The sequence below is a fragment of the Halichoerus grypus genome, chromosome 10 (genome assembly GCF_964656455.1).
Source record: "Halichoerus grypus chromosome 10, mHalGry1.hap1.1, whole genome shotgun sequence".
NCBI lineage: Eukaryota > Metazoa > Chordata > Mammalia > Carnivora > Phocidae > Halichoerus > Halichoerus grypus.
This window is the reverse complement of record NC_135721.1, coordinates 7,844,145-7,871,579: the sequence shown is the minus strand read 5'-3', so window position 1 is coordinate 7,871,579 and position 27,435 is coordinate 7,844,145. Positions and strand designations below refer to the sequence as shown.

The window sequence follows — 27,435 nt, the reverse complement described above, 5'->3', positions numbered from 1 at the left end:
ATTCACCAAAAGTCATGGAGCCTCTTCCCTGGATATATCTGGAGAATACAAAACAGCATTCCTACTCTATAAGGAAAGCGGTTCCTTTTCATATATCAGCCCGAAGCAGCATTTAACAACCCATGTTCAGTTCCTCCAACTGTCCCCACACTCCCAAAGTCTCTGAAATCTCCGCCTAAGTGACTTCAAGTTTATGCGCCTTGACCACTACTTTGAAAATACCCGTAGGTTATGGAAAGTGCTTCATAGACACACCCTGAAAGAACCCAGGTTATAAAGAACATGATCTCTTCCTGGGAATAAAGGCAAGGGAGGAAATGCTTTCAGCTTGGAATCATCTCCAGGTTATTATGAATTTGGCTTTGGCTACATAGTCCAGAAATGTTTCTGCAGTTGGCACTGGTTATGTATTGAGCCAGCTGAAGTCTATGCAAGATGGAACAGTCCCGTCAAGTTTGGGAACTAGAAGGACCAGGCTGGCCTACTTGGTCTGCTCTTCTCCAGCCTCTCCCAGATGGTGCCCTTTGGATCTCTTTGTTACTTCGTGGAGAGAACCCTCAGAGGATGCTCCTTACAATTAACGCAGACACATAATTCCATCTGCAGGTGGCTCAGGTGGATTTTTCTAGGCTTTTCCAAGAAGAACCCAGGGAAGTTTCTCAATAAGGACAGCTCTCTGGTGGAGATAAATATAAGTGGAGTTATCTGCTGAGTCAGTAGGGTGTTGTAGAAACAGAGTAGGCTTTGGTATGGGGCAATTGGATGAGCTACTTAGCCTTGCTGAGCTGTGGGTTTCCCCTCTGAAAACAGGGGGACAATTATGCACATCTTTCAGGCTTGTCCTGCAGGTGAGAGAGAATAGCATTGGAGGCACCAAAGACAGTGCTTGGAAGCTGTGGTGTGCTCGTGAATGTTCCCTTTACTTCCTGCTCCCTCTCTTTTCTGAGATGTTCTGTGGGGTTTCACACCTTGACCGTGGCCCTTATAATAATGCCTCAGTGACACCCAGCATCTTTCTCTATGGGCCCAGAGTATTTTGATCTGCGTCTTCCCATTCAGCCAATACCCTTGTGATTTAAGGACAGCCATCATGATGTCTTTCACTCTTTGGTTGGACAAACCAAAGGCCGTGAATTCTCATGATTTATTTGCTCAAGTGTACAGAGTTAAGGAGAATGCTCATTTAAGGGGTGATTGTTGTTTTTTTCAGTATCTGCAAGGCAGTGGGGGGAACGCAAAAATAAATCAATTTTCAATCTAGTGATAGAGAAAAGCAAGTGTGGTGAACAGAATTTTAAGAAGTCCTAACTCACTAAGGTATGAATACAAACCCCGGAGCAGGATGTGAGACATGCATAAAAATGAGGTGTAAGCGTTCAAGAATGCTATGATCCTTGTTTCACAGATGAAGAAACAGGACCAAGGAGATTAAGTGATCTGAGCAGGAGCACAGTTAATGGTAGACCTGGAACTTGAACTTCATTCTTCTACTTCTGAGTGCATATTGCTCAACCAGATCTCCAAAGAAAGAGTTACTAGCACTCCATCCATGATTCCCTTCCTGGCTCTTCCATTCATTAGCTGAGTGAACTTGGACAAGTGACTTGACTTTGGTGGGCGATAAAACAGGGTGTAGAACGTACCTGTCTTCTAAGGTTTTTCCAGGGATTCCATGATATGGCACAATGACCGGCCCATATTAAGTACTTGGTCAAGGTGTGCTGTGAGTATTAGCTCCCTTAGATACTCTTTGCTTCTTTTCCTTCCTTTGCCTCTCCTTTCCAGGTGCCTTTTTCCCCTCACAGGGTTCTTCTGCAAGACACTGATTCTGCCCTGTTGTCAACACGTGGCTCATTTGTCACTCATGCTTCAGTCACTTCAAACATGTCTTTGATGTAGTTAGCCTTGGAGAAAGGAGAGCACAACAAGTGCTTCAGGGAGAAGCTATAGCGATGAGCCGTGCAGGGCTTTGGGTTCTGGCTTTGGAACTAAGAAGATCTGACCTCACGCCCCATTTCTGGTGTTTATTAACTTGCCATGGACCCAATCTCCTTGTACTCCACTTTCCTTGCCTATAAAATGGGGACTTCCTAAGAGAGGGGCACCTGGGTGGCTCAGTCGGTTAAGCATCTGCCTTCCGCTCAGGTCATGATCCCGGGGTCCTGGGATCGAGTCCCACATTGGGCTCCCTGCTCAGGGCGGAATCTGCTTCTCCCTCTCCATCTGCTTCTCCTCCCAGCTCATGCTCCCTCTCTGTCTCTGTCTCTCTCAAATAAATAAAATCTTAAAAAAAAAAAAAAAAAACGGAAAGAGAAGATGTGTGCAAATGTCCAAATGTGCCCGGTCCCAGCGTGCTCGTCTTTTTACTCTAGATCAGAGGCTTCTGCCTCACTCACTGTCACGTTCTTGGTGCTGAGTAGATGCTCAGGCAATATTTTTTTGGATCACCTAAAGCAAGGAGCTTAAATGCCCAAGACTGCTTGGAGAATCAGGGGAAGCCGAGTGAGAATTTTTTTGCTCTTCTTAAATCAATTCTGTTGTAGAAATTTTAAATGGTTTGACAAGGTCATGAAGATAGACCTCTGTGTGTGTATAGTGGCTCTGTATGTTGAGCATGAGTGACATCCACAGTCATTTAATTATATTTACGAGACTGAAAATTGGAGACACGGTACACACCCAACAAAGGGGGGTTGGGCAAATTAATAATGGTATAATCATGCTGCCATTGAAAATGTTTTAGAGGGGGGACACCTGGGTGGCTCAGTTGGTTAAGCGTCTGCCTCCGGCTCAGGTCATGATCCCAGGGTCTGGGATTGAGTCCCGCGTCTGGTGGGGAGCCTGCTTCTCCCTCTGCCTGCCGCTCCCCCTGCTTGTGCTCTCTCTCTCTCTCTGACAAATAAATAAAATCTTAAAAAAAAAAAAGAAAATGTTTTAGAGGAATAGTGACATCGTTAAGATTCCAACTTTGTAAGAAATAATATGTAAATGTAACAAATACAATACATGCATCAATATCCACCTTAAAAGGAAATAAATTAAGATGTTAGAAGAAGTTATTGCTGGAAAGTGGGATGATAGGTGTGTCTTTCCCTTTGATCTTTGTATTTTCAACTTTTTAATCATAAACAAGTCATTTTTTAAAAGATTTTATTTATTTATTTATTTATTTAGAGACAGAGAGACAGCATGTGTGCGCACGCATGTGTGGGGAGGGGCAGAGGGAGAGGGAGAATCTCAGGCAGACTCCTCGCTGATGGTGGAGCCTGACGCGGGGCTCGATCTCATGACCCTGAGATCAGGACCTGAGCCAAAACCAAGAGTCAGATGCTTAAGCGACTGAGCCACCCAAGTGCCCATAATAATTCATTTTTAAACTCAAGAAAAATACTGAATGATAGTAAAATTGACAGCCATCTAGACCACCAGATGCCAACCACTAAAGTGCAATAATGTCTCTACACGTCCCACCTCCTGTTCCAAGCTCTGAAATCTACCATCTCCCACTATCCCTGCCCTTCCCAACTCTTAAGCTCAAATAGTCAAGGCGAGGCTGCCTTCTTGATGTTTCTTTTACCTTGTCTTAATATTCATTTGTACATCTGAATATTCCCGTCCTCTGTTCCTGCACATGCAGAGCATGATCAACACTTTATTCTAAGAGGCCAAGTATTTAGGGCAATTAGAGAACTTTTCATCAGCTACAGTCTTGCTTTTATTATTCAGCCTTATATAATGATTATTTATTTGTCTCTTTATAGTTAAATTGTAAGTGCCCTGAATTACCTTTTCCTGATTTGACTTATTTTATTCTATTTTATTTTTTTGTCTTTCACCTCTCTGAGGAACCTGGAACAGGCCTGGCATACAGCAAACATTCAAAGGTTGTTAAGTTAAGCAAATATTTGTTATTTGCTTTCCTAGCTTTATTATAATCATTTAAAAGGCTTTCCTAGCTTTATTACAATCATTTAAAAACATGAGGTGGAATGTTTCCAGGTGTTCTGTTCTTCAACCATTCTTCGTAGTAGCTTCCTAATAGCCAGTCCCAAGTGTGCCCTACAGTTTCTCCCTCCAGAGTGCCTCTTGAACTTGCCCACTTTTCTTCTTGTCATTTCCCTGTTCTGGACTATCATCACCTTTGCTCCCATTTCCTGTAGTGGTTGAATTGTGCTCCCCTCCCAGATTCATGTCCACCCAGAACCTCAGAATGGATCTTATTTGGAAAAAGGGTCTTTGCAGATGTTACTAGTGAAGGATATCAAAATGAAATCATATTGGATGTAGGGTTGACTCTAAATCCAATGACCAGGGTCCTATAAGAAGAGGAAAGGAAACAGAGACACAGAGGGAAGAAGACCAGGTAAGACAAAGGCAGAGGTTGGAGTGGTACAAGCCAAGGAGGACCGAGGATTTCTGGGGCCACCAGAAAGCAAGGAGAAGCAAGGAAAGGTCCTCCCTAGAGACTTCAGAGGGAACATTGCCCTGCTGACACCTTGACTTGGAGCTTCTAGGCTTCAGAACTTGAGAGAACAGATCTCTGTTGTTAACCCACCTAGTTTGCAGCACTTTGCTAAATTAGCCCTAGGAAACTAACACATCTCTCTATCACCCAGGGTTGTGGTTTCTAACACATATCAGATCACATCATGCCTCTGCTCAAAAACCTCCAATCATTTCCCATTGCTCTTAAGATAAACTCTAAAGCCCCATTTCTCACATAGAGGAAAGAAGTTACAAATATGGAAAAGGAGAAAACTAGAACAAACCCTGTGTTGCTGGATTGGGACTGGAGGTGTCAGTAATGAGGTCGTAGATTTTAAGGTGGATGTGTGGATGGGTGGATGGATGGGTGGATGGATGGATGGATAGCTAGACAGACAGATACTTTCTTACCTCTGTTCATTGAGAGAGCCTAGAAGCGATGATTTACCAGTAGCACTGAGAGCATCGATAGTCCAGATCTTGATTTCTAAATACCATTGTCCACTAAAAGGAACCAGGGAACCAGGGAGAAATGGGTAGTGCCAGAACTGGAATAGGGCACGGTAAAGGGACATAATGTCTTCTTACTTACTTACTCTTGAACTGTTCAAAATAATAATAATGTATATATTACATATATAGATATATGTATCTCTTTTTATATAGTCTCATCATATATCTATATCTATGGAAATTCCTTGTGCTATTCTTGTTACTTTTCTGTCATTTTGAAATTATATTAAAATGAAAAGAAAATCTCCCTTCACAGGCCTGCAGGAAGTAGAAGTGAGGCGAGAGGTCCCGTTTCCCACCTCCACTCACAGCCTGGCCCCACTCTGGGCCTTGAGGTCACTATACCTCTATCCCTGTTCACTCAGTCACCACAGGAAGCCACAGCCCCCCCTTCCCCCCGCCACCACCGTTTCCATCTCACCCCTTCTTCTGTCCATCTTCCTATCCCTCCTCAAGCCCTCATCCCCTGTACCTGTGTCCTCTGCAACTCACAACGCTCATCAGCAAACCCCTGGTGTTCCAACTTCTTTCAATCTCCCTCATCTTTTTGTGCTGACCTCAACCTGGCTTCCCCTGAGGCCACAATTTTCCTCAGAGCCCTCTCTCAAGTTGAGGCTGTTTTTGCCCCCATACCTACTCGCACTAGGTCTCCAGTGGGAAGTACCCTCCTTGCTCCTTCTTGCCACTTTCAGGTTCTTCTTCCTCCAACCGCCCTCACGCCTCTCCCTAGCTTTGAATCTCCGCCTGTCTCGTCTGATGGAACTTCTCTGCGTCCAGCGGAAAGGAAACATTTTCTAACTGTGCTGCCCTCCCTATGTGGCAGCCTCTAGATTTGTGTCTATTGGGCACTTGTGGCTAGTGACCCTAAGGAGTGGAATTTTACATTTCATTTAATTTGTATTAATTTAAATTTGAATAGTCAGACATGGAGGGTGGCTGCCATATTGGACAGTGCAGCTTAGACATACTACCCACTTCCGCTTAGTATGGTGCTCTACAGACCCCCAAAGCGCTCCCTCTTATTCCTCAAAGAGTTTAGTTCCTCATTCTTACTCTTAATGCTTGGTGATGGCACCATATACTGAAATGATTCTGGCCACACCCTGGTCTCTTACTTTTTTGAACCCTTCTCCTTCAGGGATGGTGCCCATCTGCCTTTTATTCCTGCGGTCTTAGCCTTTATCATTACCACTGACTGGGACCCCTCACTGGTCTCAATACCCTGAGTCTGCTCTCCGACCACTGTCAGATCCAAAGATAAAGGGACTGATCTTCCTCTATTGCCCAAAGAGAACGAGATCTTCCCTGCCTCCCTTTCCCTTTAATAGAGAATTTGCTGGAGAAAAGTATGTTTGTAAACCCTACCTCTCCTTTTGATATGTATATAAATCTTTTTTTAAAGCTACAGAAGCCTCTGGCCAACATTGCAACCCAGAGAGGTCTTCCTTAAGGCCTTGGGAGCCACTTCTTTGAAATGTAAACATCAAGAACCAAACCTTCCTGTTACTGCTTGTCATAGAAATATGAGAGGTTTCTTTTTTTTTCTTTCTTTGGATAAAGGCAGTTAGCCAACACAGATGGCTACCTTAGTTACCAGGTGGATTATTTTTCCCCCAACAACACCCCCTTATTTTCCTAGTACCCTACCTGTCCATCCCCCTGGGACCAAAATCCATCGGTCCTATCATTGTCCGTCATCCTGTCATGCCTGCACTTCCTTCCTTAAACTTTCCGATCCATATTGTATCTACTCTCTTGCCCACCCTCTCAGCTCTCTTGACCCTTACTTGCTTTGTTTACTTGATGGCCAAAAAAAATCCAACCCTGAGAAAATCCACCTCTAGGCCTGCACTGTGTCTGCCTCGTGCAGCCAGCTGTAAGTAGCTGGAGGAAAACACAGGACCACACTGATTGGTCTTGGAGGAAACAGAGAATATGTCATGCCGAGATACATGCCACTGGTCATAGATGTCAAGTGAAACTGTAGGGGAGGAAAAATTCTCCTCCACCCTATTTGGATCTCTGGCTGGACCTAAGAATTAAATTGGCATAGGACAGATTAATGGGAGAAAAGCACAGAATTTTTATTAGATTTTTACATGCACATAGGAGCCTTCACAAGACAATGAAGACCGGAAGACCAGACCAGAGCAGGAAGGTTTTATTCTCTTAGGCAGAAGAATAATCAATTTGTGAATTGATCAGACAAAGGGGTTTGGACTAGGTGTAGTAGGTGGTGAAGAAGTAAGTAGGAAAATAAAGGTTAGTTTAAGTAGGCTTGTTTGTACAGATTTCTTGGCTCCACATTCCCCCCCAGTTTCCCTTGACATTTATGACCAGGACCATACATTGTGCCCTTGATACTGTCTGGCAATGTACTATATTTCCCTAATCCATTTTGTCTCCCAATCTTCCGGACAACTATTTCAAACTCTCCTCTCTCCTTGTATGTTCAATTTCTCTTCTCCCACCTCTGACCTCAGCAGAGAACTTTGGTAACTCCTTGAGAAAAAGAAAACAGTCAAAAGAGAACCTCCACAAGCTCCCATCAGCATCTATAAAAATTAAGTCAAAATGCATCACAGACCTAAATGAATGAACTGAAGCTATAAAATCTTTAGAGGAAAACAGCAGTAAATCTTTGTGATCTTGGGTTAAGAAAAACTTTCTTAGATATGACACCAAGATCACAAGTAACAAAAGAAAAAGAAATTGAATAAAAACAAAAATAAAAAATAAATAACTTCTGTGCTCCAAAAGGACATTATTAGAAAATGGAAAGACAACCCACAGAATGACAGAAAATATTTGCAGATCATATGCCCGATAAGGAACTTGTATCTAGAATTTATAAAGAACTCTCATGAACTCAATAATAAAAAGGCAACCCAATTAAAAATGGGCAATGGATCTGAATAGGCAGTCTCCAAAGACGATACATAGAAGGCCAGTAAGCATATGAAAAGGTACTCAATATCACCCATCATTAGAGAAATAAAAAAAATGACTATGAGATACCACTTCATACACACTAAGATGGCTATTTTTTTTTAAAAAAAGAAAGAAAACAATGTAGTGCCTGGGTTGCTCAGTTGGTTAAGCATCTGACTCTTGATTTCAGCTCAGGTCATGATCTCAGGGTCTAGAGATCGAGCCCTGCGTCGGGCTCTGCACTGAGCATGGACCCTGCTTGAGATTTTTCTCTCTCCCTCTCCACTTGCCCCTCCCCCCTCTTTCAAAAGAAATAAATAAAATTTGAAAGAAAGAAAGAAAGAAAAGGAAAGAAAGGAAGGAAGGAAGGGAGGAAGGAAGGAAGAAAACAAGTGTTGGCAAGGATATAGATGGGTTGGAACCCTCATACACTGCTGGGGGGAATATGAGATGGTGCAGCCACTTTGGAAAACAGTTGGGCAATTCCTTAAATGTTACCTAGTTACCAGATGGCTCAGTGATTCCACTCCTAGGTACATAACAAAGAAATGAAAACAATGTCCACAGAAAAACATGGACTTATGTGTTAATAACAGTATTATTCATAATAGCCAAAAAGTGAAAACAACCCAAACGTCCATCAGCTGGTGAAGAGATAAATAACTTGTGGTATGTCCATATGGTGGAATATTACTCGGCAGTGACAAGGAATGAGGTGCTGAGGCAGGCTTCGCTATGGATAAACCTTGAAAACACGATGCTAGGTAAACAAAGCCCATCACAAAAGACCGTGTATTATTTGATTCCCTTTATATAAAATATCTAGACTAGGCCAGTCCACTGAGGCAGAAAGTAGATTAGTAGTTGCCTAGAGTTGGGGGAGAGGTTGGGTAAAAATGGAATGTGACTATCAATGGATATGGAGTTTCCTTCTGGGGTCATGAAAAGGTAAACCAATTGTGGTGATGACAGCACAACTCTATGAATATACTGAAAAGTATATGGTATGTGAATTATATTTCAATAAAGCCGCTTAAAAAAGGAAAGCACCTGCAGATACCACGTACTAAAAAAGTCGCCTAAAAACAAACAAGTCTGCTCAAGCATGACCTGCCTGTGAAACCCTTCCAGGTCCTTGTTTGGATTTCTACACCTCCTGGCATCTCCCATCCCTCTCTTCACGGCATGCAGTGCGTGAGGCTGTGGTCCTTGGTCATCCATCTGTCCCCGCGGCTGGGCCGTGAGTCAGCAGAGGCCATGAATCACTCACTCTTCCCTGCATCACCAACACCCCACACAGTGCCTGGCACAAAGTAGGTTGCCAGGAAATGTTTGTTTAATAAGTGGATTCTCATAATGATCTTGAAAAATATTACATTTAATAAGTATACCAATCAAATATTTAATTATTCGATAAACATATATTGTCCATTGCCATGAATAACATATCCTTGATTCATAAACTGCTGATAAACATTGCCAAAACTATGAATCTAAGACCCAGGCTGCGCCCCATAACTTCAGAGGTCAGGAATGTCAGTCTCTGAACACTCGACCTCTATCTTGATCGAAACCCTGCACGGCCAACATTTTTGAGGATCAAGCCACTGTGTAGGTGGCTGGAGTGACAGGCCTTGCCCTGAACCCCACTGCGGTCAGCTCTGGGATGATCCAGGTCCTCTTGATCTGAATCATCTCTGTGCCAATGGACTGGACACAGTGTCCCACATGGACTGGGTCCTCAGGAAGGCTCGTGCTATGGGTTATTCACCTGGCTTCCTGGGGAGACCAGCAGGCCAGTGGGAGAAAGTCTGTAGGCAGGTAAGCGTGGGTGACAACAGGGGAGGAAGTAGCCAAACCTGTCATCCTTGTCCCTTCGCCCCAGCACCTTGGGAGAACACCGTGGGAGGTTCCCTACGGTGCAGATGAGGCTCCTGCTCAACACTTAAAGAGGTTGTAAAGATCCCTTTTAGAACTACTGGAGGCACCTGTGAACGTTTGTGCTGCTACGCACGACCTCTCCCCATGCGTTTTTCGGCAGGAGTGACACACTGACACATAGATGAAATAAAATAGAATGAACTAACATGCCATCTTTTTAAAACACATCATTGTTTTTAAGGTGTGTTCATTTGAAAAATGAGTGCCACGATCAGGGAATTTTGAATGGGAATGTTATAAAGGAACAATGGTTCTCCACGACCAGGGAAGAGCAACACAAAATTCCCACAAGTCTCTGCTTTATGGAAGTCTTCAGAACCTGTGGACAAAGTGAAGCAGTTCACATATACTGACTTACAAAGTGGGGCTTTCGAGGTGTTAGTAAAACCAGGGGTGAAATCTCTAGGCAAAGTCTTCGCAGTCCAGCTGGGTATGAGCCTGAACCCTGTGTCTTGTGTCCATGGGTTTGAAGAGGCCGTTGGGGACCCTCATTTCTTTGACTAGCCCATCCTACCCTGCAAACTTCCTGGTCATCCCCACTTTCCCCCACCCTGCTCTCCTCTCTCTGTTCTTTCCAGAACACTCTGTGTCCTCCCTCTGGTCCTGAAGCCTCAGGGATCCTGGGAGCCATCTTCCAAGGCAAGCTGCCCAGCTGCATGTCAGCCTTCCTCTGCTTCCCACTGGGACCCTCCCATGAGGACAGCTGTAGGGACCGCGCTGCCATACCAGACGCCTCCAAGAGGGTGACTGTGGAGACCCCCTCCCCGCCGAGGCTCCTGACATCCAGCTGACCACCACCCTCTGCCCCTCCTAGGAAGGGACAAGAGAAAGGAGAGACATGTGTCCCTGATGATAGGTCCTCAGAGACGACAAGACTCATCAGGGAAAGACCCGTGGCTGCCTGCTTCACTGCAGGGTGAAGCTAATCAGCAGTATTTCCTGAATGAAAGAAAGAGAGAGAGAGAGAGAGAGAGAGAGGAAGAAAGAAAGAAAGAGAGAAAGAGAGAAAGAGAGAAAGAGAAAAAGAAAGAAAGAAAGGAAGGAAGAAAGAAAGATATGTGATGAGTGATGAGTGAGTGAAATGTCATCATCTGAGCATGGCTTGAGCGTCCGCATAGACAACATCCAGCCCCGGCCTGTAAGCTCCCAGCGCTCCTCCACTCCAAGGAGCTTCCCTTTTTGTCTTTCAGCTCCCACTCCTGAGGCCACACCCTGCGCCTCATCATCACCCGAAACTGCTGCGCCTCTGAAAGCTTAGCTCTCACCAGCCCCCTCAGCACAGCCCGCTGTCCTCCCTGCCCTCCCGCCTAACTCCCACCGCATGGCGCACGGCGCATGCACACACGCGCTCATGTGCACACACGCTTGCATGCACGCACATACACACATGTGCACAGGCATGCACACATGCACAAGCACACAGAGGCACTCATGCACTCATGCGCACACACACACACATGCACATGCGCGCACGCACACACAAGCCCGCCTCTGCCGCCTCCCGTTCTGTCACCTCCCCCTGGTCTTGCTTCTTTCCCTGCCAGGACTGACTGTCTGAACTTCCATCTCATTTGCACCCTTGTTCTCTCGCACTCTTTATATATACTAGATACCAGTCCTTTTTGGTATATGTGTTGTGAATATTTTCTCCCAGTTTGAATTTTGCTTATTCATTTTCACTATGTTTCTTGATGATCAGAAGTTTCTAATTTTGATGACGTCTAACTTGTCAATTTTTCTTTTGTGATTACAGATTGTGTGTGTGTGTGTGTGTGCGTGTGTAGCCTAAGAAGACTACATTCTATCCCCCAAGTCACAAGATATTCTCCTGTGTTTCCTTTTTAAAGTCTTAATGGTTTAACTTTGATGTTTAGATCTATGATCTATTTTGAATTCATATTTTTTTGTATGGTGTGAAGTAGGACTCGAGGTCCATTTTCCCCCGTCTGGAGATCCAGTTGCTCCAACACCGTTTGTTGACAAGAATTTCCTCCCCTCACTGGATTGCTTTGGTGCCATTGTTGAAAATCAGGTAATTACATATTAGGGTTTATTAGTGGGCTTTTTATTCTCTTCTATGATCTGTTTGCTGACTCTTAACTCTAGAAGCTATCTTGATTACCATAGCTTTACAGTATGTCTTAAAATCGGTAGTGTAAGTCCTCTAACTTTTTTTTCCAAAAGTGTTTTGGAAAAAAACTTTGTATTTCTACACATTTTCAGCGTGTCAATTTCTACATAAAAAAAAAAAAAGGCTCACTGGGATTTTGATTAGGATTGCCTTGAATCTGGAGACTAATGTGATGAGAATGGACATCTTAACAATAAATCTCATCTTGAATTATTTATTTATCTCTTGCACCCCTCCCTAACCTGCTCTTACACTATCATGCCTGCCCCTGAAACTGGGAGGCACCCTGAATGTGGCCCTCTCCCTTAGCTTTAACAACAATCACAGGCCTGCCGATTTTTCTCCCTAAATATATGCTGAATCCATTCTTACCTTTCCCTACTACTACTTTGCAGAATGCAGGCCTTCCTCCTCACTCACTTAGAGAATCGCAATCACTGTTTACCTAACTGCACTCTGCAAAGCTAGCTTGCGCAGCAGCCTCCGAGACGCTCTTTTGCGGATCCGATCATACCACTCTGGCTCGAAGCTCATTAGCTCCAGGACGAAGTCCCAGCTGCCTTAACTTGAAATGCACCATGTTCCTGATCTAGCTCTTTCCCACCTTTTCAGCTGCCTTTCCTGATATCCCCTGTACCTTCCGCTTTCTGAAAACCTCCCCATCCCCCAAATGAGTTAGGGGACCCTCCTTGGATGTGCCCATTATGCCCTGTACATAAGAAAGGGTATCTAATGTGGGGCACTTGTTCAAAAATTAAGAATTTCATGATGGTGACAGCAGAGTGTTAAGCCAAGTATAAGGCTTTTCTGAGCACAGGGCCCTGTGTAACTGCATGGGTCCTTTGCACATCTCGTACTTGTAACAGTGTCTGTTTTTGTACAGCAAGAAGCCCTAGAGCTCTGGAAGGCCCAGGCAAGTCATCCAGAAAATGAGTTGCTTTTTCTTAAAATCAGTGGCTTTTGTCTTTTGGTATAATCTGATCATTTTAAATGCTCTTCGAAGGCAGAACATTGTATTGTAGTATTGTAGTCCAGTTACTAGGTCCTCAAAACTAAGTCAACAAATACCTATGCATAAGACCCACTGAGATCAGAACATTGTGAGCTCTGACGGAATGAGTTTGCTTGTGGCCACAATGTCAGCCAGCAATTCCATCATAAGGAGAGGTCGTGATAGGATTTCAGGCACAGAAATCACCCGTTGGTATTCTGTAAGTATAATTAGCCTGTGTTCATTCTCCATACATTAAACACTCCAAATATCCCCTTCCAAATAGGCTGGAAATGCATGCACATTCGTATTTGCTATTCTTTATACAAAATGTAAGTGATTGAGGAGGAAATGTCTACTGAGGTAGCATCTCACTGTGTGGGGCTGGGTGTGGGGTGATGACTGTGGTCTGGTTTGGGGCACAGGTCCTAGTGAAGGTGTTTGCGGTCAAGTGTAAGAAGTCTTCCAGTCTGTTTTACTGCTCAGCTGCCCCGGTTTGATTTCTCCCTCTCCAGGATTCCTTAGCAGTGCAGGCTTTTATTCCACGCACAAGGCCTGGCAGCAGGTCCAATAAATGCTTGGCTGATGAATGCGTGAGAAGGGGGAGGGAGAAAGGGGAAAGAAACAGGGGCAGATTTCAGGGCAGGATTCTATTATCTTGTGGAAATAAGATAACTTCCTTCCCACCCCCATCACCTAAATCCGACAAACAAACAAAACAAACTGACTTAATCTAAAGTCCAGCTTAGCTTTGTTCTTAGTGTAGGTAATGTATTATTCTGGTTCACTGAAGACCATTAAATGCCCGTATTAATAATATTAATGAAAACAATAATAAATTTATATCAATAACATTTATGAAATGTTATTTTTTTGTAACATGCATATAGCTTTAATCATTTTTTTAATTTGGTTATTCATTTATTTATTCATTCAACAGACATTGAGTGCCTATTATGTGTCATAACCAGGGAATAAATTTCCATGATCAAACATTCTATAGTTTATTTTACCATTGGACATTTGTGGATTTAAACATAAAAAAAAAACTGGGCACCTGGGTGGCTCAGTTGGTTAAGCTCTGACTCTTGTTTTCAGCTCAGGTCATGATCGCCTGGGTTGTAGGATGGAGCACCACGTGGGGCTCCACACAGTAAGCAGTTTGCTTGGGATTCTCTTTCTTCTTCTCCCTCTGCCCCTCTCCCTGCTCTCTCTCTCTCTCAAAATCAATCAATCTTAAAAAAAAATAATAAAAAAGTGAATCTTTCTAACAGTGAAAAAGTTAACTGTATATTCCTTTTTCTTTCCTATCCAAGCCACATGAAATGGCCAAAAGGCATAACATTAGGTCATATAAAAATAAAGAGCAGCACCAATGTGCATATGCATCCTTGAAAATGGAACCATTATCTAGTATACACTCTGAAATCTGTATGCCAATTCAGCTCATGGAGAAAGTAATAGATATGACTAATTTTTGTATCATAATGTCATCTACAGAGCATTTTCTTATGTTTAATTTCACTTGAAACCTGCCTCCTAGAAGCTTCCAACCTAAAGCAGACATATTGACAGATGTCTGAACTGTGCCTGGCACGCGGTAATAACTCAATAAATACTTGTGGAACAAATGTATGAGTGAGTATGGTTATAGTACATGTGATCAAGGGTAAAGAAGGATTAAGATAATACAAAAATACAAAAAATTTACAGTAAGTCCTGAAGGCATTTCAATTTAATTCAAACGTGGTGTTTACACATAGTAGCAGATGAATACAGTTTGGTGTGCTTAACCAAACTGAATTTGTCAAATCCTGGCTGTATGCCCGGACTCTATTGCATGGAGGGAGGAGTGACTGTCTTTCCCTCGGCTGGACAGACAGCTTGTGCTGGATGGTGGTATTGATGGCAGTGATGAGGACTATCCAGGTGTGGTCAGCAGTGATCTGAAATGACCTGATGACCCTCACCTCTCCGTGATTCCTTCCCCTGTGCATATGATTGGATATTATCTTATGTTACACTGCAGAAGAGATTTTTGCAGGTGCGATTAAGGTTATTAGTCAGTTGATCTTGCAATAGGACCTAACTTACTCACACAAGCCCTTTAGTAGAAGAGTTTTCTCTGTTGGACACAGAGGAGGAGATCAGAGAGACCCACTCTGAGTGGCCTGAAAGAATGCAAGCGTCTATATCATGAGCTGCCAATGGGGGTCATGGGGGACGGACCTGAGACCAGCCTCTGGGAGCTCAGAGTGGCTCCCAGCTGACGGCCAGCAAGGAAAACAAGGGATCTCAGTCCTTCAACTGCAGAAGAATGAATTCTGCTGACAAGAATGAGCTTGGAAGCTGATTTTTTTCCCCAGAGCCTCCAGACCAGAACTCAGCCTGGCCACCACCTTTGTTTCTGCCTTAATCTAAGTCCAGCCATTCCGTGCCAGACTTCTGACCTACAGAACTGTGGAGCCAATGTTTATGTGGTTTTAAGACACTCAGTTTGTGGTAGTTTGTTACAGAGCAAGAGAAAACTAATGGCATTTTTAAGATAGGGAAATTTGCTCCACGGGTTATGGGCAAACCTAAGTGATGATGCAGAGAAGCAGGGAGATGGGCAAGCGTGGGATCCCGGGCTCCCGGGTGGGGAAGGCCTCGGCTAGGAGGAGGAGGGGGCTGCTCGCTGTCACTCAGGCAGGGTCTGCATCCTGTCTCTCTCATGCAACCTGGGGCAAATTTGTTTTTCTTTTAAAACTTTCAAACCTACAGAAAAGTTGAAAAAACAGTATTTTCAACATCTCACATACCCCTTTACATAAATGGAACAATTATTAACATCTTTTGTAATATTGGAAAATTAATACTGCCTCCTCCATAGGTCTCAGTGAAGCTTAAAGAGAGGAGACTTGTATAAAGCATTAAATTAGAATGCTTACCATCTGCGCAGTGAAGTTGGTCATTTTATTCTTATTAATTCTGGCAACATACACTTAGCAGCATCTACACAGGGCGAGACACTTCCAATTCATCAGAAATCTGATGTTCTATCTTGCAGTTTAGGAATCTATGGAGATGTGGATTAGTAAATAAAAAATTACAAATTCTTCAACCTTAAGTAATGATCATTCAGGTAAGGGGAAAAGAAATCTCACTCTCAGTATTGGCTTAGCTTATTTTTTAAAAAACATTTTACTCTGAAATAATTTTAGATGTACAGAAAAGTTGTAAATACACCAAAGAGCGTTCCCATATGCCTTTCATCCAGCTCTCTCTACTCTTACCATCTTCCACAACCATGGCATATTTATCAAAACTAAGAAGTTAACACTCGTGCAATACTATTAACTAAACTACTGATTTTCTTCAGATTTTCTGAATTCTTCCCTTAATGTCCTCTTTCTGTTCCAGGATCCAACACAGAACACTGCATTGCAGCTAGGACTTACTTTTTTTTTTAATGTTTGACTTGAAGATATATAAATATAAACCCAGCTATAAGTTTATTGTGGTTTTAGCTCTTGTGTTACTATACACCAAAGTAAACCTATGCGTTATTTTCAAGCAAAATGTTAAAAGTTCAAACCAATGTAATTCAAATTAATTTAATATGATGATTGAGACTGTTTTGATGAAAACCATTTGCCACTTTGCTAAAGGAATATACAGCACCTCATGAATTCTTTTGCATTCCCTGCCCCCTCCCTGATCAAGCTGATTTGATTCTTCCCATTGCTGTTCTCTATTTGATGAACCGTAAAACCTTCTTTCACACAGTGGGCCATGACATCACTGGACTCACACTTGACTCAAACTTGTCCCTATCACATTACTTCATACCATCCTCCTCTCCTTCTAATCACTGAGCCAGGACAATGAAAGTAGTGACACATGGCACCAGTGAACTGTAAATGAAATGCAAACCCGGCATTGACACTGAACTTCTTTCAGAAGATGGCCAACCAGATAATCAGAGATGTTTACATCAATTGTTGAAAAGACTATCACTGAAATAAAAAAAAACAAACCTAAAGATTTTTTTGAGAATACAGCTGTAAACCCCTGCTTAAGAAACACTGCAATGAGATTATATACAATGTTTGATGAGAACTTAGATATTTTAAGGCTTCCGGGAGATGGAGAAGGATGAATGGGAGTGACCAAGGTTTGCCGAGAGAGGGAGTTGAAAGGAGTCAGAAGAGCAGGTGTGGCGGCACGAAGAGGTGAGAGAGGGTCTTGTATTTTTCAAGCTGTAGGTAATTCAGCCTGGAGAGTCTAGGGGGTGAGGGTCGGGGTGGGAGAGGATTGGGGGAGGGGCAGCATCAGATACTGAAACTAGAAGGCCAGAAAGGCCAGCAGAAGTGGGCAGATGTGTTCTTCCAGGTTTGGGGAAAACTATAGAGCTTTGAATTGGAATGTGATGTGATCAGATTTTCCCATTAGAGAGGATTTTTGTCTCCTGTGGGAAACAGACACCAGAGAAAAGGATTACAATGGGTCAGGTGAGAGCGGAGGAAGGTTTGAACCCCTGTGGCAGTGGGAACAGAGAAGAATGAAGCTGACAGCTGAAAAGTAGAATCAGAAGGATGTGGAGATCAATTGGCCTTGGAGGGAGAGAACTGAGAGAGGAATCTTGGATAATACTTGAAAGTTTCTGAAATGGCAACTCAGAACATTTAAGTTATTTGGAGCCTAAATTTAGTCTTTTCTTAAACAGTTTTAACTATTTTTGTTCCCAGGACTAAACAATAGCAAGTAATGCATAGTGCTCACCAGGTCAGGCAGTGTTCCGAGTGCTCCATCTCTACTGTATTTTATTGAATCTAAAAGCCCAAGGGGGAACCTGGCCGGCTAGTTGGTAGAGCATGTGACTCTTGATCTCAGGGGTGTGAGTTTGAGCCCCACGTTGGGCATGGAACCTATTTAAAAATAAATAAATAAATAAATAAATGCAAGCCCATTAACTGTAAGATGCACCGTTACATCAAGTACCACTAGAGGAAAAATCTGTCAACTAAGCACGCATGACACACAAGACACACTCTCATTTCAGGGGTGTTAGAAATAGATGTCTTAGACTCAGTGATTTATGGCATATGATCATTTTATCTTTACAACAGCCCTCTGAAGTATGTACTCATATTACCCTCATTTTTCAAATGAGGAAACAGAGGCAGGGAGAGATTAGGTTAACTCACTGTATCTAGGCTCCCTCTGGGTAGCCGGTGGTAGAATCAGGATTTGGCCCCAGGCAATCTAGCTCTGGAGTCTGTTCTCCTAGCTCCAAGAATAGGCATCTAATAAGCACTACATTCAAAGTTCAGTATGATCTCAGAACTGTTTGTGTTATACACGATACTCGAAACACTGGAGAAACTGCACCGTGCTTTGCAGTTCTTTTTTTTTTTTTTTTTTTTAAAGAGTTTTATTTATTTGACAGAGAGAGAGAGAGAACAAGCAAGAGGAGCGGAAGAGGGAGAAGCAGACTCCCTGCTGAGCAGTGAGCGTGACAGAGGGCTCAATCCCAGGACTCCGGGACCATGACCTGAGCGGAAGGCAGACGTTTAACCAATCGAACCACCCAGGCGCCCCGCTTTGCAGTTCTGTCCTCAGTGGAAAGTAACTCTAGAGAGCAGCAGTAGGTCAAACCCTCAGGCCAGTGACTGTGGGGAGGGAGCTGTCTTGGCACTGAGGAACCAAGAACACCTTGTTTTATCTCGCAGAAAACACTGTGTTCCCTCGTTTGTGGTTTCTGGGTCAAAGCTCTGACATTTCTTGTTGGAGACATAAGATGTAGAAATGGACATGTTTGAAACAATAATCATCTGGCATAGAGATATGCTGGGTTTTTTTTTTTTAAGATTTTATTTATTTATTTGACAGAGAGAGACACAGCGAGACGGGGAACACAAGCTGGGGAGTGGGAGAGGGAGAAGCAGGCTTCCCGCAGAGCAGGGAGCCTGACGCGGAGCTTGATCCCAGGACACTGGGATCATGACCCGAGCCGAAGGCAGACACTTAGCGACTGAGCCACCCAGGCGCCACGATATATGCTGTTTTTAATATTACCAAAGGCCACACTGTGTGGTTCAAAGAATTAGGACTTTGGGTCAGGATGAGCAGTGATAAATTAATCGATTCATTTTTATTAAGAAATACTTACTGAAAGTGTGCTACATACTAGGCATTGGGTTGGCCCAGGGAACCCAGAGATGAATTAAGGTCCAGTGCTGAGCCCTCAACACAGGGTTTGGGAAAAAAAAATAAAATAAAATAAAAAAGAAGGCCCAGAGTTGCCACGGAGTCTAGATGGAGGGGGTGGTCAGACAAGTGCATTACACATTTTCCTATAGTAATAAAAATGAGGGAGGAAGAAGATAAAAGAGTGAAGGACATGTTCACAAGGAGACTGTCCCAAGTTTAATAAGGGAAGACGTTTTATGGGCTCTTGAAAAACGACATTTTAGTTAGCCTTGAGAGGTCGTGGTGACTTAAGGAAACCAGAGCACCTGAAGGAAACCTCCAAGCCTAGGCTTCCAGGACGGCATTACATCCAAGTTCATTATTATTGTCCTTGTAGGGTGTATTAGATTACCGTGTCTGTTGCTAACAAAGATCTACCAAGAAGGTATAATTGCCATAAAGGTACTTATACAGTACAGTGAAAGCATAAGAGAACGAACAAGATATTCAAAAGGTGAGTTTTGAGGCACTGGTGGAATCTGGATATAAGGAGAAAGGGAGGGCATTCCAGAATCCAGATTAGCATGAGCAAAGACAAAAACCAGAATAATGAAACCAGTGCTAATGAATGAGAAGGCAAATTTAGGGGTTGGTGGGAGACAGGATTGAATAAAGTGAAATGGCCTATGGCCCTTAATTATCAAAATTTGTAGGATGGGGCTGCCTGGGTGGCTCAGTCGGCTAAGCATCTGCTTTGACTCAGTTCCTGATGTCAGGGTCCTGGGATCAAGCCCTGCCTCAGGCTCCCCGCTCAGCAGGGACTCTGCTTGTCCCTCTGCCACTCCCCTCACCCCCGCTTGTGCTCTTTCTCAAATAAATAAATGAAATCTTTAAAAAAATTAGTAGGATAGGTCTATATATCTTCTATCTAACACAGAGTACTTAATAAGTGACAGATACTATTGTGTTTTATAATCAATGGGCTTTTACATTTGTGGAAATAAAAGTATCATTTGTATAAAATTATTTAAGATTTCTTGGAAATCATCCTGCACATTTTGGAAAATAAATGTTTTCATTTTTATGACTTGCTTAAAAGGTCTATTTTATTACTGCTATGAAGCCCATGATCTTTCCACTGTGGCACACTGCCTCCCCAAGGAGGATGACAGTCCTGCATACTTCCTCAAAGAAACGCTCAAGCAGAAAGTAGAATCTGGACCGGAACTCTGAGGAGAGTTACAACAAAAAGAAAATTGCTAAGCCCAAAAGTCCTCACCCTACCATAAACTAATACAGCCTTGCTCAAAATGACCCACCTCAGTTACATGTAAGGGACGTGGTGCTATGTTACAATTTCAAAGGGACCCGTTTGACTGCTGTTAACCTACACTTTCCCCTTAACTTTTCATCTAAGCCAAAAATTCTCCAGTCCTCACATCTAGTAAAGGCTGTTCTCTATGTAACTGGACAATCAACAGAGTCTGCGAACTTTCTGGAAACGATGTAGTGAGGGGCTGCGTCTGTCGTAACTGTCATACACCCGTCTCAAAAGACATCAGTTTCAAAGAACTTCTCCCTTGATCTCCACTCCTTTTACCACTCTCCTTAGTATGCTTTTTCTTTTCTTTCCCTCCTTAGTGGATGAATGTCAAACAAATCCAGACGGAAGTAACATTTTTAATACACTAGCTTTAAAGAGCATTTATTTGTGATGTATTGTTGCTGAAACACTGGAAAGAAAAGAATACAAGTCCACTGATTCCCCTGACCCAGCCCCCAAGGCCTCCGGTCGCCTGGCCAGCACCGCCTGCCCCAGTCGGGACCGCGACACCTCGGCCAGGACAGCGACCCTAGGGGCTTCCTAACGTTCGGGGTGTGGAGGGGAGAGAGAAAGCGGCTCCTGGCCCTCACCGTCTCGGGGTCGCCTCGCCAGAGCCCCGCTCGATTCCCTCCTCGCCTCTCCTTCCCTCTTCCGGAAACTGGCGCTGTCCGGCGCGGGGAACACGTCATCAGCCGGCGCCCGCGCCGCACGCCGCCCAGTCGCGCCGGGGACACGCTTCGATTCTGATGCTCGCGTGCGGCGCGGGGAGAGGGGCCCGGGGAGGAACGCGGCTCGCCGCTGCTCTGCCCTGGCCATGCAGGTGTCCAGCCTCAACGAGGTGAAGATTTACAGTCTCAGCTGCGGCAAGTCGCTGCCCGAGGTGAGGCACTTCGCGGTCCCCCTCCTGATAAGGCAGCCGCCCCTCTCCTCGGCCCTGGCCTCTATGTCAGCCTCGCCCTGGCCGGCCCCTGGCTCGGGGAGGCCCGGAGGTGGGGGACGGTGCCCAGGGGGAGCTGGTCGGTGCTGGTAGATGAGGACGCTGCTGTCCCCGCGCCAGAAGCTGGGCCGAGGGTGATCGGGGTCGGTAAGCTTTGCTGGAACTTTTGTCAAGTTCTCTAGAACAGAGGACGCGTCCCTTTGGGCTTCTAGGGATGTTCCCAGCTTCTGCCGCACAGAGGAGGAAAGCGTGGACAGATTGGTTACAGACACTTCTCCCCCATTCATCAGCTGTTTGTTGGATGCCTATTGTATGCCAAGTTCTAGAGACACAGCAGTGAGCAAGAAAGTGCATCTGCAGAATTTACGGTGTAGAGGGCAGTATTTCTGAACCTTGCTGACCTTAACTTGATTTCATCCAGTCTTAGGACCTCAGAGTTGGAAGGAGTTGGGAAAATAGTGATTTAGTTACAGTCTTCTCATATTTAAAATGTGTAATAGATCCAGTCATGGGAAGGGTGGCTTATCCAAGCTCACCCTGGGTTTGGTTTTTTATTTCTTATAAGTCTTGGTCAAGCCTCTGTCCAAGCACTTCCAGTGAGAGGGAGCTCATTTCCATTTTTAGATTACTGGTTAGATATTGGTTTTAAAACTTGTCATATTATAGCATCCTGGTGTTGGTTTGACTCTTGCCCTTAGAAATTAGAATAAATGTAGGTCTTCTCTGTGTCTGCCCCTGAAAGATTTGGAGTCAGTGATTAGATTCTTCCTTTTCAGAATTCAGGCTAGATAATTCCTCATCTCCCAGTTATTCTTCACACAGCATGATCTTTCTCATTATGTTCATTCTACACATTTGTTAAGAAGTAACTGCGTGCCTGCAGCCCCGTTCTGAGATGGGATGTATAATGAACACGTCGGGTAAGGTTCCCTGTTGGGAAAAAGGATGAGTGAACAAATGAGAAGACAACTTCAGATAATGATAAGTGCTCTGAGTGATGTGTGACTGGAAGAGTGCGTTGTGGCTCAAGTGGTCAGAGAAAGTGTTTTGGAAAAAGCCTTCAGGCAAGGCCTCTCTACAAGAGGTGGTAGGAGCAGAAGCTTGGATAATGGAAAGGAGCCGGTCATGTGAAGATGGGGGAAGAGTTTTCAGTGCTGAGAGAACAGAAGGTGTAAGTGTTTCGAGGTAGGAGTGCACTTGGCATGTTGGAGAAACAGAAGAGGCACAGGTTTGACTGTGGTATGCTGAGCGGAGAAAGTGGGCGCGGGTAAGGCTGGAGAGGTGGGCCTTGGAGGCTCAGGTAGGAGGTTAGAATATTATCATTAGTGCTTCTGGAAGCCATTGCTGGGCTTTAATATGGGCTGCTGTGTGCAAACGACTGTAGCTGGGGAGAGGGTGGGTGGGGATGAGGTAGATAGACCACCTGAGAGACTTGGGCTTTGGAATTACGCTGCCTGCTACACTGAGCAACATTAATTTCAGAATAAAGTCTGTCGATGAATATGACTTAAAAGTGCCTTCACTTTTAAGTCATATTCACTTCTTCATTATCAAGCATCAGCTGTTTGGTTAGTTAATGATCTAGTTTTGTTCTTTGTAAAAAAATATGTTACTTATTAATATTTCACTTCAATAAATAAAGTTATTCCATATATTAGTTGTAACCCATAATATTTGAGGCTATTGCCTTCCGGATGAATTCGTTTTCTTTTGTGTAAAACATAGTAGTTCTAAAATTGATTGTCTAATATATGTAAATATATACCAGAAAAAATCCAGAGGATACGTTAACAGGGTTGGGATTACAGAATATTTTCACTTCCTATGTTAATATATTCCTATAAGGTTTTGATTTTTTAATATGAGCATTTTTGTAAGCTTTAGAAAAACAAATATAATTTGAAATAAAGTCTCTTCATTTTCTTTAAGTGGCTTTCTGACAGGAAGAAGAGAGCACTACAGAAGAAAGATGTCGGTGAGTATTATTTTTTTCCCCACTTTGGCTACATTCATGATCCATGTTACAGTGCTTTTACGCATTTCTTGTTATATTTAAGTGGAGGTTTACAAAAATAGTACGGTTAATACAGTGGAAAATATACTTTTTGCCCTTTTCCTTCCTAAGAAACTTTTTGTTGTGGTTGATATGTTCCTGGTGAGTGTGAGGTTTAATTCGACCTACTTAAAAGCTGATTAGTTAGCCTGTTACTATTTCATGCATAATAGCAGAGGACGTGACTCCTGGGATGGAGGTGAGGACTCCATTACTCAATGTGACACAGCAGGTGGTCTGAGTGTCAGCATATTGCTGTCAGTTGTCCTTGCCCTGAGTTCCCCAGGGGCACTCAGCAGGGTTCCCGTGGTTGCTGGGCACATGGGGGGGGGGGGGGGGGCTTGTGTTGCAGCTGAGGAACACCGAGCTTAGGAAGTCCACTCTTATAGCAAACAGGAAGCAAGCCTGCTCTTTGTCCAGAGGAGACATGTTACCTTACCTGTCAAGGGTCTCAGCTCTACAAATAACCCTGAGAAATGGCTCAGGTAAAGGCATGGCCAGGGTGTTGCGGTCTTGCCATACCTAGCAAGATGTATAGGAATGCAAGAGACCTAAGGAGGATGGTCTCTCCTAGCTGTACCATAACTGCTTTGTTCTCCATTGTATCCAAATCTTTTTCCTGAAAGATCATTGCAGAAGATTTTGATTTTTTAATTTATGGTGACCAGGAAAAATAAAAGATCGATTCTTTTTTTTTTTTTTTTTTAAGGGGGACAGGCAGATCGTGACTCCCAGGCATCCTGCAAAGTAGGCCGGTCACCTTAGGGGCAGCCTATACCTGCTTAAAAATTGATCTCACATTAACAGTGAGGTTTTGGGTGTCACACTGAATTGTTACTTTCCTTACTCATAAATTTAAGGCATCGATCAGTTTGTTTTTTGTTTTGTTTTTTTTTAACAAATTTTCACTAAATTTTCTCCATCACAGCTTGTCATAGTGAAAGATGATTTATCTTTCCATATATGTTGTTTAATTCATCTCTAAAAATCAAAGACTAAGATGTTGAAGGCGTTTCTTCTGGGTGTGAGAGAAATGCCCCAAGGCAAGCGTCTTAGAAGAGAAGGCTTTGTATAGATAGTACTGACGTTAGATGAGAAAACTGAATCAAAGGAAAACAAGAACTGCTGCCTTAGTAATGTTCACTGATTCGGATTTCTTCTGATTCCCCCATCCACTTCAGCATCCTAGTGTGTAGGAAAACGGATCTGGATTACTTAGAGGAAAAAACTGTTCGTCAGCTCTTTCTCTCAGCCCATCTCAAAACTATCGTGTGTCTTCCATATCGAGTGGGCCATTCCTACTGTTTGAGTCTTATATTTGGGTTTAATTTAATAAACAAGGCAGTAATGTGCCATACAGTCATAAACGGACCTTGCGGTAGACCCATTGTTAAGATGGCAACCGGCAAGAATCCACACATTCATATAGAAGCGAACCAGGTTTTTTGAGAGTCAGTTTTGATCCAGAGAGATTGCTCTAAATCTTACCCTAGCCTGGGTCCTCTTGGCTCAGAGCTCTGGTGCCAGCAGAGGCAAAAGTCAGCTTGGTAGCAGTTTCTTATATAAACTTAAGATTTTGAAGATTTTAAGCTTGTTATTATTTAGGAGGAAAAAAATGATAAGATTTTTGTCTTAGCCATGACTGAGTAGTGATAGCATAGCAGTGTAATGTTTGTCTGTTCCCCCTTTACCCAGGTCTTGAAACTGGATGTTTGATACACAATTGTGAACATTTTTCTTTTCAATTAGTGATACTTTTTTCTTTTTAAAAAGTAAAAATAAAATACTAATGTATAAAAATAAAAAACTAATGTATGAGCTAAGAAAAAACCTCCCTGTGTGATGGGTGGGGCTGTATGGATGTGCTTTCCCAAGGCTTGGAAGCACCGGGACATTGTTGACCTGTTCGCAGTGACTGCTCTGTGTGCTTTGTCTTTTTAGGAAATAAAATAAGCACTTGGTAGTTAAATCCGTTTCTTATTTCCTCTCTTCATAGATGTCCGCAGGAGAATTGAACTTATTCAGGATTTTGAAATGCCTACTGTTTGCACCACTATTAAGGTGTCAAAAGATGGACAGTATATCTTAGCAACTGGTAAGCATCTTTTTGGTTAATGATTTCCATACATTTCATAGCAGGAAGTGCTAGGGTGGGAAAGGTCACTTTTTTTTATTACCTTAACATTTTACTATAAAAAATTTCAAACCTACAGAAATACTGAAAAAATTGTACAATGAACATCCTTTTGCCCACCACCTAGATTCTCAGTAGTATTTTGCTTGGTCATATCTGTCCATCCATCAGTCCAGCCTGTTTTTTGATACATTTCAGAGCAGGTAGCAGATATCAGTGTACTTTTCCCATAAATACCTTGGCGTGTATACTGTTATCCAGAGTTCAGTTTTATTTGTGGTTTTGCCTTTAGGTAAATTTACATACAGTGAAATGCACAGATCTTTTGGAGTTTTGACAGATGCATACACCTGTGTAGGCCAAACGCCAGTCAAGATCAGAACATTCCTTTCACCTAGAAATGTCTTTCATGCCCCTCACAGTCAACCCTGCTCCCACCTACGCACAGGCAACCATTGCTCTGTGAGTTTGTTTGGGTTTTTTTTGTACCTGTGACAAGTTTAGCCTGTTTTGGAACTTTATGTAAATGCAGTCATACACTATGGATTCTTTTTATGTGAGACTTATTTTCTTAGGATTTTAAGATTCATACATGTTGTTATGTGTGTCTGTAGTTTTTTATTACCAAGTAGTATTTCCTTATAAGAATATACTCGAGTTTATTTACCCATTCTCCATTTGATAGATACCTGGACTGTTTTCATTTTTTGGCTGTTATTGATAAAGCACAATGAACAATCTTTTACAGGCTTGTTGTAAGGACATTGCTGTGTCGTAGGGTAGGTGTCTGTTTAGTTTCATAGGAAGCTGCCAGACTTTTTCCAGAGTGGTCAGATCATTTTACACTCCTACCAATAATGAATGAGAGTTCCAGGAAGGGTCACTTTTAACATAATTTTCCGTATAATGGACTAATATTTTTTATGTTACTAAGATTTTATATTAGAAGTAGTCATCAGTTGCAAAAAGCCATGAAATACACGGAACTTTTAATGTGTTATAATTTAGAAGAGCATAACCCATTATGTGGTTTGGCTGAGATTTTGGTACATATATCCTGTGTATTGTCCACATACGTCTTTTTTATTTTGCTGGCTTAACATTATCCATCTATATCCCTTTTCCAAACACTTTCTTATTTGACAGAACTTTTATGCATCCCCATGCCAGTCTCTTTTGTTTTGTGTTAGTGGTTGTCTCAGTACTAACACTATCCACATTTTTTAGCCACCAGTTCATATGTAAGAACTAGATATGCTGTATATAGTTGTTGTTGTTGTTTTTTAAGATTCTGTTTATTTATTTGACAGACAGAGACACAGCGAGAGCAGGAACACAAGCAGGGGGAGTGGGAGAAGGAGAAGCAGGCTTCCCGCGGAGCAGGGAGCCCGACGTGGGGCTCGATCCCAGGACCCTGGGATCATGATCTGAGCCAAAGCCAGATGCTTAATGACTGAGCCACTCAGGCGCCCCTCTTTTTTTTTTTTTTTTTTTTTTAAAGATTTTATTTATTTGAGAGAGAGAGATAGCGAGAGATAGAGCATGAGCAGGGGAGTCACACTGGGCTCGATCCCAGTACGCCGGGACCATGACCTGAGCCAAAGGCAGATGCTTACTGACTGAGCCACCCAGGCGCTGCTGTATATACTTTTATATACGTAAAAAGTTATGTATCTGATATGTAGTAAGCATGTATATATATATATATATATATATATTATACTATTTTTAAATAAGGTCTTGGGGACTCAAGGACTACCTCATTCCTTTAAAAAAAAAAATCCATTGGTTTTAAAAACCAGTCTTTTTTGGGGGCACCTG

At 43.0% G+C, this 27,435-nt stretch overlaps 2 protein-coding genes and 1 non-coding gene across 5 annotated transcripts in view; 1 reads left to right on the top strand and 2 right to left on the bottom strand.

The window, feature by feature from the left end:
• ATP6V1C2 (ATPase H+ transporting V1 subunit C2) overlaps nt 1–21,222 on the bottom strand; it is a 77,207-nt gene extending 55,985 nt beyond the window's left edge. Inside the window, exons 1-3 of the transcript XR_013441593.1 lie at nt 21,081–21,222; nt 17,757–17,902; nt 15,923–16,050 (exon numbers count right to left, since the gene is read on the bottom strand). The gene's annotated coding sequence lies outside the window, so the exon portion shown is untranslated. The remainder of the gene's footprint in view (nt 1–15,922; nt 16,051–17,756; nt 17,903–21,080) is intronic.
• Nucleotides 21,196–27,435, top strand: part of NOL10 (nucleolar protein 10) — an 83,275-nt gene continuing 77,035 nt past the window's right edge. For 2 of the 3 annotated variants that reach the window (XM_036097561.2, XM_036097559.2), the window contains exons 1-3: nt 21,196–21,370; nt 23,357–23,402; nt 25,477–25,575. In XM_036097561.2, the coding sequence (XP_035953454.1) occupies nt 21,305–21,370; nt 23,357–23,402; nt 25,477–25,575 (211 nt within the window). In that variant the 5' untranslated portion in view covers nt 21,196–21,304. Of the gene's footprint in view, nt 21,371–22,290; nt 22,348–23,356; nt 23,403–25,476; nt 25,576–27,435 lie in introns of all 3 variants that reach the window. The other variant, XM_078055970.1, reaches the window with a different exon arrangement.
• LOC118539204 (U12 minor spliceosomal RNA) lies at nt 24,195–24,344 on the bottom strand. The gene has a single exon (XR_004919041.1). It is a non-coding gene; the product is annotated as a U12 minor spliceosomal RNA (small nuclear RNA).